This window comes from Berghia stephanieae, chromosome 9, assembly GCF_034508935.2.
Source record: "Berghia stephanieae isolate SIO BIC M18660-M18661 chromosome 9, UCSD_Bste_1.3, whole genome shotgun sequence".
In the NCBI taxonomy this organism is placed as follows: domain Eukaryota; kingdom Metazoa; phylum Mollusca; class Gastropoda; order Nudibranchia; family Aeolidiidae; genus Berghia; species Berghia stephanieae.
The window spans coordinates 26,965,439-26,980,438 of record NC_088368.1 but is presented as its reverse complement, the minus strand read 5'-3'; the positions used below and the strand labels follow the sequence as shown (position 1 = coordinate 26,980,438).

General features: G+C 35.6%; 1 protein-coding gene across 2 annotated transcripts in view; it reads left to right on the top strand.

Annotated features, from left to right (window-relative positions):
- The window catches only part of LOC144979960 (hyaluronidase conohyal-Cn1-like), a 13,546-nt gene extending 261 nt beyond the window's left edge, over positions 1-13,285 (top strand). The window contains exons 2-9 of one of the 2 annotated variants that reach the window (XM_078927309.1): positions 2,166-2,244; positions 5,340-5,557; positions 6,468-6,632; positions 6,919-6,995; positions 8,687-8,791; positions 9,648-9,764; positions 11,624-11,708; positions 12,357-13,285. In XM_078927309.1, coding sequence (XP_078783435.1) covers positions 2,190-2,244; positions 5,340-5,557; positions 6,468-6,632; positions 6,919-6,995; positions 8,687-8,791; positions 9,648-9,764; positions 11,624-11,708; positions 12,357-12,764 — 1,230 coding nt within the window. In that variant the 5' untranslated portion in view covers positions 2,166-2,189 and the 3' untranslated portion in view covers positions 12,765-13,285. Of the gene's footprint in view, positions 1-2,165; positions 2,278-5,339; positions 5,558-6,467; positions 6,633-6,918; positions 6,996-8,686; positions 8,792-9,647; positions 9,765-11,623; positions 11,709-12,356 lie in introns of both variants that reach the window. The other variant, XM_078927308.1, reaches the window with a different exon arrangement.
- The last annotated feature ends 1,715 nt before the right edge of the window (positions 13,286-15,000 follow it).

Sequence of the window (15,000 nt, the reverse complement as noted above, 5' to 3'; positions counted from 1 at the left end):
GCAAGTCACATCGCCCTTTAATATATATATATATAATATATATATATATATATATATATATATATATATATATATATATTTATATATATATATATATATATATATATATATATATATATATATATATATATATAGAATGCAAATTGTCACTCACATTTTTTGTGGCCGAGACGATTCGTTTCTGTGTCTTACACGTCTTCAGTCGGCGTAATCCATACTATGGATTACGCCGACTGAAGACGTGTAAGACACAGAAACGAATCGTCTCGGCCACAAAAAATGAGTGACAACTTGCATTCTATATTAGCTCTAACCATCATTATCGAGCACTTTCGTACCTACGAGTACCCACCAACACTCAATATATATATATATATATATATATATATATATATATATAATATATATAATATATATATATATATCTATATATATATATATATATATATATATATCTATATATATATATATATATATATATATATATAGTATTTAGAGTATGTATATAGTGCAATATCCACTAAACGTGCTCAAAGCGCTTTAATATGGGATACCAAGCCAACAGCAACATGTAGGGTGAAACATGACACCTGACATTCGATAATACAATTTATTTTCGGACAGACACAATGTTGTCCACAGCAGGCCCTCATTTTATACCTGAGTACGGTGAGAGAATGTGAACAAAGACCCCTTTTCAAGGACTCAATTAAGCTCCGCTTACACAGTTAGCTATCCTCGGCATGGAAGTGATAGGATGCTATTTCACCCTTAACTTTTAATTTTTATATAGAGAGGTTGGCATTATATTTTGAAAGTGATTGGAATGGCGATGGATACCTAGCAAAATCCGTCTCTTAAACTACCCCCCCCCCCCCCCCCCCCCCCCCCCCAAAAAAAAAAAAAAAAGATAATAATAATGAATAATAATGAATGAATTTATATAGCGCCTAGATCCACAATGTGCTCAGAGGCGCTTTACAATGCAAATAAAACACAACAATAAATCGATAATTTAAGCACAATTTATGCCTTCAAACGTTACCTATCTAGAGTGTAAATAATATTATATACGTCTGTCTCTATTAACCAGTTAACTACCGTATTCTTGAAAGCCAAGTAACTAACATTTTGGCAAGAAAACTCGTCCTTCAAATTAAATATCGATCTATTTAAATGACCCTCATCTTGGAAAACAACAAACTCGCAAAGCTGGGACTTCGCGAGGTTTGAGAATTTTTGCCAAGATAAGTTTCATTTAAATCGATCGATATTTTAGAGAGTTTTTGCCAAGATAAGTTTCATTTAAATCGATCGATATTTTAAAATATCGATCGATTTAAATGAAACTTATCTTGGCAAAAACTCTCAAACCTCGCGAAGTCCCAGCTTTTAAAATATCGATCGATTTAAATGAAACTTATCTTGGCAAAAACTCTCAAACCTCGCGAAGTCCCAGCTTTGCGAGTTTGTTGTTTTCCAAGATGAGGGTCATTTAAATAGATCGATATCTAAATTTTAGAAAGGCGAGTTTTCTGGGCATTAAAAAAAATATGCGGCTTTCCAGAGTACGGCAGTTACTAACTCATTAATTTCAAATGCGGTGGCTGATATCAAATAATAAGTATCAATAATATTCAATAATCTGATGTCACGTCGCCTGGCAACGAGCAGCTTGGTTCTAAACAAAGAAAATCGGCACATTTTATTCTTCATGCTGGCTATAACTTTTTCACATGTCATGTGATCAGAATGTATAAAATTCAAAACATGACCAGATTGATAATGTTTTTCTCCTCTGGATACACTTTTATGCTCGTCGGAGAAGTATTTCATAAGGGCGTCCGCCATTATTCCGATAGTTTAGAGCCAGTTACTAAGCTACTCTGCGTCATTACGGGGGAAGTGACGTCACTACTGAATATGAAGCACATTCTTGGAAGATTTTTCTAGAGAGTGGACGTAACGAACATTTCTCTGTCGTCGATCTGTTTTGTTATCTTTAGTAATGCATTTAGCTTTTTATTGTTTTTTTTTCCGAAGAAGGGATTTTATCCCGAAACGTTCCGTATTTGTTATTGTGTTCTTTTTTTTTTTTTTAAGCTATTATATTCATTTTTGTTTATCATCATTAATGAAATTTCTCTTGCCTTCATATACTTCAGATTAGTGACGGGGTTGACACCAAGATGGGTCCAAGCGTCCTCATTTTGGCCGCCGTGATGGTCATTGGGGTTTTACCAGGTAGGATGTTAAGTGGGCCACCGCCTCAAAAAGGTATTATCGCCATAGAAACCGGGATATACTCCGGCTCCATGGATTTTTTCTAAAACGCAGTGGCTATTTTTACAGTCCCGTAAAGACGGTACTCAGATCTATTTTTACATTTCCATATGATTCTGAACTGGATTGTGGCGGATGCTGATCCAAGTGAGGTCCAGGCAGGACCTCTCCAACATTCCACCCTCCGAAAAGGACATATCAATGCAGGTATTTGACTTTGATCAGGAAGTTGACATTTCTGAGGCAAGGCAGTACTTTAGTGTGGAGTCCTGGGCCAAGGTGCTTGATTTAGTTAGGAGAAAAGAGAAATCCCATGAATGGATTTGCAACATATGTGCTGAATCATGTGGAACTGTCAAAATAGATCTGAGAACCGTCTTCACGGTGTAGAGGATGCCATGATAATAGCACGGATGGCTTGCAGAAAGTAGTAAATAATAAGGATAATGAATACAAGGTAACAAAAGACGTCTGATGGTTTTCAGGTTAAAATAAACCAGGACGTTTTTATTGAAAAAGTGAAAGTACATTAAACTGGTTTCTGTGGAAAGAAGAGTTCCATTAGTGAGGGTAAGTGAATCCGTAGTATACAAGTAGATGAGATAGTAAAACAATAATCATACAAGGTGAGGTTACATACTCTAACACACGGGACTGTAAAAATAACCACTGACCCAACCTAAATGCATCATGAGAGCATTACTCGAAATGAAAGTTGAAAAACGTGGAATATTTTAACTTGAACTCAATGTATTGTGTGGTTATATATATAATATGGTCTTGTGGTATAACACTCAGCTTCGGTCCGGAAGTTCCAAAGTTCGAGTCCCGCTCTGAGCAGCGCATAGTTGAGTCCTTGGAAAAAACTCTTTACTCACATTCTCTCACCGTACTCAGGTTTAATAGAGCATGACCTAGTCATAGTTATGCGCTACACATGAGCCATATATCACAAGAGCAGCAAACCACGTCTGGGTTCTTGGTTGTATATTTGTTTACATTTTTGTGCATTTGCATATATTATATATGTATACATTGTCGCCATAGATTCTCGCTCAAATTTGTGTTTATACATTTTCATGCATGCCACGTCTGTAAACGAATTTCCATTTTTTGGATGAATTAAGTATATAATAAAAATAATAATAATGATAATAATAATAATAATAATAATAATAATAATAATAATAATAATAATAATAATAATAATAATAATAATAATAATAATGATAATAATAATAATAATAATAGTAATAATAATAATAATAATAATAATAATAATAATAATAATAATAATAATAATAATAATAATAATAATAATAATAATAATAATAATAATATATTATTATTATTATTATTATTATTATTATTATTATTATTATTATTATTATTATTATTATTATTATTATTATTTTTATTATTATTATTATTATTATTATTATTATTATTATTATTATTATTATTATTATTATTATTATTATAATAATAATATCGGGGTCGATCTATCTAGTCGCTAAAAACTGATATTGTTAAAGTCGTAATTGGTGTTTAACTGTTTTATTAAATACAATGGTCACACTGCCAAAGATGTATGAAATTGTTGGAGCAGAAAACTCCTTTTTCAAAAATCGATCAATCAAAATGACCCTCGTCCTACTAAAAATTATCAAACCCGTGAAGTATACCTTGGAGTCTCAGGTTTGAGAGTATTTAGCCAGATAAGGGTCATTGTAATGGATCGATGTTTGAAGAACGAATTTTCTGGCCAAATTTTTAATGCGTATTTTTTTTTCTAGAGTATGGCAGTTCAACTTGTGAAATTGATAAATAAAAAAAAAACGGAACGTTTCGTCATTTTCATATTAAACTCATATTTTGACATGCCGACAAAATACTGAATTGAGTGACGGGTCATATTAATTTATATCAGACATGGACAGTACTCAAATTCAATTAGGAAAAATGCATTTATATTCCGTTCTGCCAAAACATTGAACGGTCAGAAATTAGTTTCATAGTAAAAAAGATAAAAATATTTATGAATTTAAAATGTCCTCGAATGGAAATTCTGCTTTAAAATACATTATATATGAATGAGCATTTATAATATGTCAATGATAAGAATGGATTTTTTTCTTTTAAAAAAATTCTATGCTTTTATATGTTTCTCACTTTTCAATATTTTTTGAAGTGTTTAATATATTGTTAATATTTGTGTTTTAATATAATTTTTCACGATGTCCCAGGTTTGAGAGTTTTTTTTTTCCAAGATGAAGATCATTTAAATCGATCGATATTTGAAGGACGAGTTTTCTGGCCAAATTTTAAATATGGATTGTTCCAGAGTACGACAGAATTTGTGTAAACAAAAAACAACCATTGTTTTATATATCTAGAGACTCTTTAATGACACTCCCCTTCTGGCCCGTAATGTCTCTGTTTCGAGTCTCGTGTCGCCCTTTACACACATTATCTCACAACACTCAGGTGTAAAAGGAGGACTCCGTCGAAATAAAATTGTGTCCGTGTCTTATTGGCGTTATGCATTGTTCCGAAGGGAAAATCTGTCTCCTGGGAGAGCTGAAATAACAAAGACGTCAGTCACAATTCCGTGATCTAGGGCTATGTGTCTTGCTAAAGTCTTCACAGCTCGACGGGTAGTCCAACTCGGTACCCTCTGTGTACGAAGCATACACCATCACACCGCTGTGCCATAAAAGGCATAGATAAAGTAATCTGGCTACATAGCTTACTTGGGCAATTTTCAAGCGACTGATAAAGTCTATTTGGATATTATTTAGGTAACAGCATGGCTTAGTTGTATGTTGTTTGATTGGTACACAAAAGGTACTCAGTTCGACTACCCGCCGCGCTGTGTGACCTTGAGTAATTCACTTCGCCCTTGCTCACTTCCCGCCCCGCACTGCGGCTGACGCCTGAGTTACTGTAGTCTTGCCTTTGAATAAACCCTAATGACAAAAAATCCCTTTGGGGATGAATAAAGGGAATTTTATTATTTATTTTTATACATACTGATTCATGATTTACCTCACCAGGAGATGTCCCTCAACCTTTCAGAATTGTCTGGAACTATCCAGACGCCCCGTGCAAGGCGTTGCACATTGACTTTGGGCTGGAGAAGTTCAAAATCGAACACAACAAGCGAGGTTTTGTAGGTGACACCATTGCAATATTTTACTCGGATCTCTCTGGGAAATGGCCGTACATTGATTTCAAAAATGGAGGCAACTGGGTGAACGGAGGGTTACCTAAGGTTGGTCATCGGTTTCACCCCCTCCCGGTGCTCTCCTTCCCTTCCTCTTCCTCCTCCACCTCCTCCTCCTTCCCGTCATTCTTCTTCTTCTTCTTCTTCTTCTTCTTCTTCTTCTTCTTCTTCTTCTTCTTTCTTCTTCTTCTCTTCTTCTTCTTCTTCTTCTTCTTCTTCTTCTTCTTCTTCTTCTTCTTCTTCTTCTTCTTCTTTCTTCTTCTTCTTCTTCTTCTTCTTCTCTTCTTCTTCTTCTTCTTTCTTCTTCTTTTTTCTTCTTCTTCTTCTTCTTCTCTCTTCTTCTTCTTCTTCTTCTTCTTCTTCTTCTTCTTCTTCTTCTTCTTCTTCTTCTTCTTCTTCTTCTTCTTTCTTCTTCTTCTTCTTCTCTTCTTCTTCTTCTTCTTCTTCTTCTTCTTCTTCTTCTTCTTCTCTTCTTCTTCTTCTTCTTCTTCTTCTTCTTCTTCTTCTTCTTCTTCTTCTTCTTCTTCTTCTTCTTCTTCTTCTTCTTCTTCTTCTTCTTCTTCTTCTTCATTATTATTATCATAAGCATCACCAGCAGCATTTCTCTCCCTCCCCCTCTCTCTTATTCTCTCTCTCTCTATCTCTCTCTCTCTCTCTCTCTCTCTCTCTCTCTCTCACTTTACACTTGTTCACTCCATCACCACCCTACTGATACCCCTGATTTTCTTTATATGATTCCCTCACAAACTGGTACTATAAGAAAAGCAAATTATATAGTTCCACATGATAGGTTGCTGAGTGAATAAATGAAACAGTTTTACACGCATTAAGTATGGTAAATCCTTGGAAATCTGTTATTTAAGCGTTCATGTTTAAGATGCCGGGGCAAAATATACTATTGAGCATGGTAAATTTCTGGAAATGCGTTAGATAAAAGTGTTCATATTTCTAAACACAGGATGTGGACATGCCCGCCCATATATCGGCATTAAAGGAAGCTGTCCAAAAAGGAATCACCAAAGACGCACACGGTTTTGGGGTCATTGATATGGAAAATTGGAGGCCAGTTTTCCACACCAACTATGGAAGATACACACCTTACAAGAACATATTTACAAATTGGGTAGGTTGTTTTCCCACTTTGTTTTATTTATTTGTCTTTTTTCTTGTTCATTCTTTTGCTTTTAAATCAATATTATATATATATATATATATATATATATATATATATATATATATATATATATATATATGTATATATATATATATTATTATTATTATTATTATTTTATGTATATATATATATACATTTTTTGTAAGTAACATTAACGGTAGCAGCTCTCGCAATAGTATTCAAGTAGAATATTGTTATCCTCTCATTTGATATACCTGTCTTATTTATTGGGCAGATTGAGGAGCAGCATCCCGACATGCCAAGGCAACAGAGGAGACGCTTAGGAAATGAAGAATGGAAGAACGCCTCACTGTAAGTTAAGTCAGGAAAAAGAAAAGAGCACATTTACTATTCTATCGTATTGTGAAAAATGTCATGTTTTCAAAATTTTGGTGAGAAAACTCGTTCTTCAAATTATATCAATCCATTAAAATGGCTCTCGACTTGTGAAATACTCTCAAATCTTGGAATAATATAAAAAAGTGTTGGGTTTTGTTTACAATACGGTAGAAAAGTAAATGAAGGATTATTTTATGGCCAAATTTTAAATATTGTCTTTCCAGAATACGGCAGTTAACTAATTAAAACCCTTATAAAATATTGGCAAACATTGCAAAATATATGAAAAGATAAATAAATTGAATACTGCTTATCAAAGGGAGACCACAAAGGAAACCCAAAATTGAGGATAATCCTCTTTTTTTCTTGAGGTAGACCATGTATTTATTACAGATTTTGTTTTTATAAACTATCCACAATTCTAGTATTGTTTTCAAAACAACGAAATAGTAAACGAATCAATAATTTCTATCACTTATGAAATAACTTCCTAAAAAAGTTTGAGTTCAGATTAAAGGGTTTAAACAAAATCCTTTCATCCTTGACATAAGCTGTATCTCGGTCTCTTCGTGATAACAAATACTTGCTTTTCAAAGGCAATAAATAATTTTCACTTATACTTGAAAGGTATGCTGTCTATACATGGGTACTAATTTCATCACAATTAAATCTATTATAGGGAATGAGATTAGCGGAAGAGTAGCGTCCCTTGATTGGACGTCACCGGCGGAAAAGTTATTAGAGAGAGAACGTCATGGTGGTTGTGCGCATGCGTCTCTCGTCCTCGCATCCGGTGAAAGCGGCATGAGACACTTCACCGAAAGCGAGGACGAGATAAGACGCATGCGCAAAACCATTTTATCATCGAGCACAGAATTACTGGCAAATCTAAAAATTATAAAACAACTCTTTACAAACTGTTATACAAGTATCTTGCAAACCTTTTATTTCGGGCTAACCCTATCATCCCCATGACTGAAATTAATACGAAGATAATCGGCTCAGTCCTTTTTTGATGTTTAATTTTCATTACGAGTATAATTTATTCTACGCAATTCTAGCATATCGACAACAAAAATTGATGACGTAATTCTAAATCTCTCTTGATACTATAAAGTAATAATAATCTCATCCGCAACAAAAAATTATGATGTCATTTTTAATCTCTCTTGATACTATTAATCTTTCTAATCTATTCTTTTTAAAAATAGGGTTGGGAATGAACATTGTTCCTTAAAACCAATGTTAAATTTCTATCATCGATCACAGAAATACAAGCAAATCTAGATATACCAAATAGTAGTATACTGTTTCATATATGACCGCCTGTTCCTTATTGCCTTTCTTTCTCCGAAAATATTGCGTGTTCTCCACTAATAACAAAAAAAAAGTTACTATTTTGGCTTCTTTTGTCTTTCTTTTTTTTTTTTTTTTTTTTTTTTTTTTTTTTTTTTTTTTAAATAGAAAATGAATGGAAGCCAAAATTTGCTTTTAAGTATATTACGAATAGAAAAAAAATATATAGCAATCGACCAAGGAGACTTTTGACTTGTCAAAAAGTTTCCAAACCTAAAATATTTTAGATAAAGCTCATTGAGCAAGGCGAATCCATAAATATGTGTTATATAAAAGATCATTATATCTACCATGTCTTTTTCACTCAGTAACTTGATGATCAAGAGCTTAGAGGCGGTAAAAGAGGTTGCACCGGAAGAGAAATGGGGATATTATGGATACCCTCAGTTGGTTACCAAGAACCAAAATGTGCAGTAAGTTATTTGTTGTTGATTGGAACCATCACTTCTACTACGACCGCCACAACCCCTATCGTCAGCATCGTCATCACCATCATCATCATCATCATCATCATCATCATCATCATCATCATCATCATCATCATCATCATCATCATCACCATCATCATCACCATCATCATCATCACCATCATCATCATCATCATCATCATCATCATCATCATCATCATCATCATTATCATCGACGTTATCATCATCGTCATCATCATCATTAACATCATCATCATCATCATCATCATCATCTTCATCTTCTTCTTCTTCTTCTTCTTCTTCTTCTTCTTCTTCTTCTTCTTCTTCTTCTTCTTCTTCTTCTTCTTTATCTACTTCTTCTTCCTCCTCCTCCTCCTCCTCCTCCTCCTCCTCCTCCTCCTCCTCCTCCTCCTCCTCCTCCTCCTCCTATTCATCTTCATCATCAAGTTCATCGTAATTTCCATGGTTATCAAAATTGCATACGTAATGGACAGCACAGTTTCATTATCTTCGACGTGTGCATGTATGCAGGTCTGACATCCGGACCTACTTATGGACCTAATTTAAAATGTGTTGTAATGGACACGATTGTGCGTCAATTAAAAAAATATTTCCATTACAACAATGAACCCACTAGGAATTGGGTTATCAGACCTGCAAATAGGTGCACGTCGGTTATCTTCAAATGCAACGCTTTGACCCCCCCCCCCCTCCACGCCCCCCACCCCAACCACCAAAACAAAAAGACAATATCAAATTCAGTCGGCGGGTAACATATCTATTATGACAAACTATCAAGAGTTATAATTTTTATCATTGTTATCTTTCTTAATCCTGATAGATTAGTTGCCCTGTGGGAAGCGATTGACGCTTACTATCCTTCCATCTACATCAAGAACTTTGATGAACCTGAAAACAAACGAGAACACATCATGGAAGACATCGCCGAATCGTTCAGGTAAAAATCAGTATACTTATACTTAAGCGTTTATGCTCGGAAACCCATTTCTCTTAGCGTTTTACATAGGCTATATTATTTAGATCACTCATTTCACAAGCAAAGGAACCGAGATCAATCTCGGGTTCGGTCGAGATTTTTTTTTATTAGCCCCCCCCCCCTCCCTGTCCATCCAGCAGTGATGGGTAGCTGGGTCTGTTAGATCTGGTGGAAGTACTTTGCGATAGACTAGAGTCCTATCCAAAGGATAACACTTGTTATTGTCCGCTTCACGCTTTAGAAACCGAGATAAGCTCCGGTTCCATGGGCCTGGTGGCTCTGAATGACAATTTAAAAAACAGGAAGAGTTTATTACATAGGCTATATTATTTATATAATCACGATGGAACAGCATAAACTCAATAGCCTTCATAGGACAAAACACGCGGCTTATTGTGACTCATTGCTGCCAAACGGTGTTATGTCGGAACGGAACAGATTCAAAAAGTATTATCTTTAACCAGTTAATTACGGTAGTCTGGATCATAATCATCATTGCCTTTTTCACCCTGGGTCAGGGTATAGGCCACAGACAAACAGTTTCCATCCTCTATCCTGAGCTAACTTTTTTTTATCTCATTCCATGTCTTACCACTTCTCTGCATATCAGCTTCTTTAACACACTCTGTATAGACACGCATTAAAAAAATTGGCCGGAAAAAACGTGTCCTCCAAATATCGATCGATTTAAGTGATCTTCATTCTGAAAAAAACAACAACTCATAAACCTAAGACCTCGCAAATTCCCAGGTTTGAGAGATTTTGCAAAGATGATGGTCATTGTTGATGACAGTCCTTCTGCGTTGAAGCTAACGATCTTAAAGTTGTCCATGGTGAGGGCCGAGGGCCTATCCTTTTACCCTGACCATGGAAGAGTTGTTGTTGGTATTGTGCGTGTTGTAGCAATCGGTGTCCAGCGAGGGATTCCAGGGACGGGACGTGGACCCTTGCTACATGAAAAAGTGGGGGCTGGCTGAGACTAGCTTGTGTAGACGTGTATGTCCAAAGCAGACGATGGAGAATATCCTTAGAGAATGCCAGGATGGGCCCAGCTGCACTGACCATGACCTAAGAGTCTGCTCCACAGATGCTCCGCAGATACTCCCAAAAGTCTGCTCTACAGAGTGGGTTCGGTGTTGGAGCGACAAGCAAAAATGATGATGATGATGATGATGATGATGATGACGACGACGATGATGATGATGATGATGATGATGATGATGATGATGATGATGATGATGATGATGATGATGATGATGATGATGATGATGATGGTCATTTATATCGATCGATATTTGAAGGACGAATTTTCTGGCCAAGTTTTTAAATACGAGTTTTTCCAGGTTACGGCAATTAACAGGTTATTGGTGTCAATATATCCGAAGTAAAAATAACATTTTGCGTTGGCATTGCAACTCTCAACTTGTCAAAAAGTCTTGATATAAAAGTCTCAGGTATAAGACATTTTGACAAGTTAACCCTCTCCTTACCACCTAAAGCAAAATCGTCCCATTTGTTACGACACAATATACATTTTTCTGATTCAGATTTATTTTGTACATCACAAAGATCTTTGTTAAATTGATAAGAACATAAAGTTGTTTTGTAGAGAGTTTGTTTGAGTTTAAAAAAATCAAATTTTATGCTGGGTAAGCCTGCCATTTTGAGAGAATAGTACTGAAAATGATCGGCAAGGAGAGGGATAAGAGTCATTTTAATAAATCCATATTTCAAATATACGTTTTCTGGCTGAATTTTTAAAACAAAATATTTTGTCTCGGTACGCTAGTATTATATAATTATAATATTATATTTTTAAGGGTCCGTGCAGAATATGGCCACCCAAAGGATCCCATCATGCCCTACACTGTGGCACAGTACAGAAACCTTGGAATGTTTGATGAGGTAAGGTTACTGTGTATTCTCTTGTACCAAATAGACGCAATCATCCCCCGTCTATTTTTTCTTTTAGAATTTTTGCGTACCCCCCCCCCCCCGCCAAGCGTATTTGCATCTACTCCACCCCCATCCCATTCTATTAAATTTCTGCTCACGAACTGTGCCGATGAATATTTACCAAAAGGGGAAAGAAAATAAAAAATTGTGAAAAAAAAAGAAGAAAAGAGCTCCCAAAAAGCTTTCGTTCTTATTTTACTAACAGTATGTATTTGATTGAAAGAAAACCATTTTATACATCACATCTCGTCTCGCCTAAATAAAAAAAAATGCACAAAATGCGTATCACCCCTTCCCCCCCCCCTCCTTTTTATATTATATGCTTGGTGTTTGTAGAGCAAGCATGATGCACCAATTCGATACATTGGCATCACATTTGGTGCGTTAAAAAAATTATGACCAAATTTTATGCGTAATATAATATTCCGCTCTATTCTGCGCGCCCAAAGTCACCAAATCGAACGTTTGCTGAAGAAGGGTTTTGAGCCCAAAAAGTTCCGTGTATTTTGTAAGTTTTTTTTTTGAAGCTGTTACATTCAGTTTTGTTTAATACATAATTCAGAACATTTTCATTATATTTTCGAACGTCATTTATAGAATTGGCTGGCAATGGAGATCCGACTTCCCCTCGAGATGGGCGTGGACGGCCTCATCCTATGGGGAAGCTCCGAGGAATTCTGGCCTCCCAAGACAAAATGCCAGTCTGAGTTGGAGTTCGTGACGAATACTTTGGGACCTCTGGTACTAGATGAGATGGACAGGATGGCAAAGTGTAGTCAGCAAGTGTGTGCCGCCAGGGGGCGCTGTGTCCGCAAGGAGTACGCTGAGAAACTCCCATATCTCCAAAGTAGGGGAGTTCCTCAAGAGATTCTGGATACAGCCGAGCCATCTGGGGTCACTGCTATGGGGTTTGATGAAGTGGATGACGATTTTAAAACTGATTTTGTGTGCCAGTGTTATGATGGGGCGACTGGTGACAGATGCACTGATGCATACCAAACATAGATTTTAAATATTCCTATACATACACACATATAAAGCGCGCGCGCGCGTGTGTGTGTATTAGGTTTAATAACTAATCTATTACAAGAATAATAGTGCAGATATAGGCTAGGTACAGAAATCTTATTCAAAAAGAAATTTTAAAAGTTAGGAATTAATTACGATGGTTGTTTTTGAGAGTGTTGTTTGTGCTCGTTTATTAAAGGGCGTTAGGTAACCAACGTGTTTCATGTATCTGTGTGTTTGATTGTTGTAGTTAATGGCGCGATTGATAGCAACAAAATATCGAATGGGAGATAGGAGGAGAGAATATTAAGGGAAGGAAAAATATTATAATTATTTCAAATGTTATGGTTTTGTTCAAAAGTTATGAAAGAGCGACAGATGAAAGGTTCACTCAGTACACGAAATATGTTGACATTTATGGCCATGTGATGTATAGATAGAAATATCATCAATAAAATAGTGAAAGACAAGATGCCATATTATTATGACTAACACAAATAAAAGGAAGTGTAAACATGTATTTGTCTCAATTTCTTCTGTTGTAAATTAATCAGTGCAACTTTCTGGACTCCATATTGCTTTACAGTGTAAATAGTATATTTATTAATTTATTGAAAATATTCCCATCAAATAAAATTTGACCTTGAATTAAACTGCTGGGATACAAAACCCCCTTCTCCTCGTGCCCCCCTCCATCCCCATGGAAATTGGGACGAATAACAAAACAGGACGGATATATAAAAAAAAGAAGAAATTCCTTATTTAAAAAAGCAAAAACAAACAAACAAAACACAACAAAAATAAAAACGAAAATAAAACAAAGAATCCCCCAAAAGCTGGTTTCAACTCATTAAATTCCCTAACAAAGTTAATGTTGTCGATTACGGTTTGTTTTTCAAACCAATGCATTACCTTTATCAGAATTTTTTGTTACCATTCAGCATGTAATCTATTCATTATTAGTCCTCCGAAGGACTGGTTATATACACACTTCCATTGAGTTTGAAACCGAAGTAATAGAAGGTCTGACGTCACGACTTCTCAGCTCTATTGATGAATGAATTAATAAAAATTGTGGTGACGCTTTATCTAATTTATGGATTTGATAAAGAACAGTAGCACACCACCTGCTTGAATGTCAACCTCTTGAAGACCTCAGATACACATTCTTCCCAGCAAATCCAAGCATCGATAACAAACGGTGTAGTCACCTCGAACAGTTGATTTTGTGTGCCAGTGTTATGATAGGGCGACTGCTGACAGATGCATACGAAACATAGATTTTTAATATCCGTGGCTATGTGGTCTAGTGGTATAACACTCACATTCGGATTGGAAGGTCCTAGGTTCGAGCCTCTCTCGGCGGATAGTTGAGACCTTGGAAAAGGCTCTTTACTCACATTCTCTCACCATACTCAGGTGTAAAATGAGTACCTGGGCGTTAACAGCGTTGTCTCTGTGTCTAAGAAATTATTGTAATATCGCCTAAAGGTGTCATGTCTCGTTCTACATGTTGCGTGTTTCTGCTGACTAGGGACCCTTTGTAAAGCGCCTTGAGCACGTTTAGTGGATATTGCTCTCTATAAAAGCTCAAGTTTTTTAAAACTACAAAAGACGTCTATCTTCTACGTCATAGCACAAGTAGTAAAGCATGTAGATGCGCAAAAGGGCGGCCAGATGGCAATTCCTAACGTCAAATCAGATACGGATCATTATGCTCTAGCAGACAAAATATAAATAATCATTTGAGTATTTGAGTCTACAGGTTATAGAATTGGTCTCATTTAAAAAAGTTTCCCGTATATCAATCTGTAAAAAATAGTTGTAGAATCTTTAGATTTGTCAGTAATTTTATGCACGTTGGCAAAAATTTGGCATCGGCTGTATATGTAACAATGTTAACCCTATTATTTTACTGAATAGGTAGGAAATCGTACTCAATCTCCATGATAACGAATAGAAAGTAGTGTTACTTTAATTTCCTATACCTTGTTTTTGCTGCCTCCAACTGGAGTAGCAGAAATGTGGTTTCTTAGAAGGATATTAAGAATCTCACGGACAGAGAAGAAAACTAATGAAGAAGTATTAGAGCAAGCTGAAACTAAAAGGTTATTCATTCGTACAATAAGAAAAAGACAAATGCAATTTTAGGGCACCTAAATTGACACAAATGTATTGAACATCTTGCTATCACAGAAAGATAGAAGGTAAAAAGAGTAAAGGTAGACTAAGA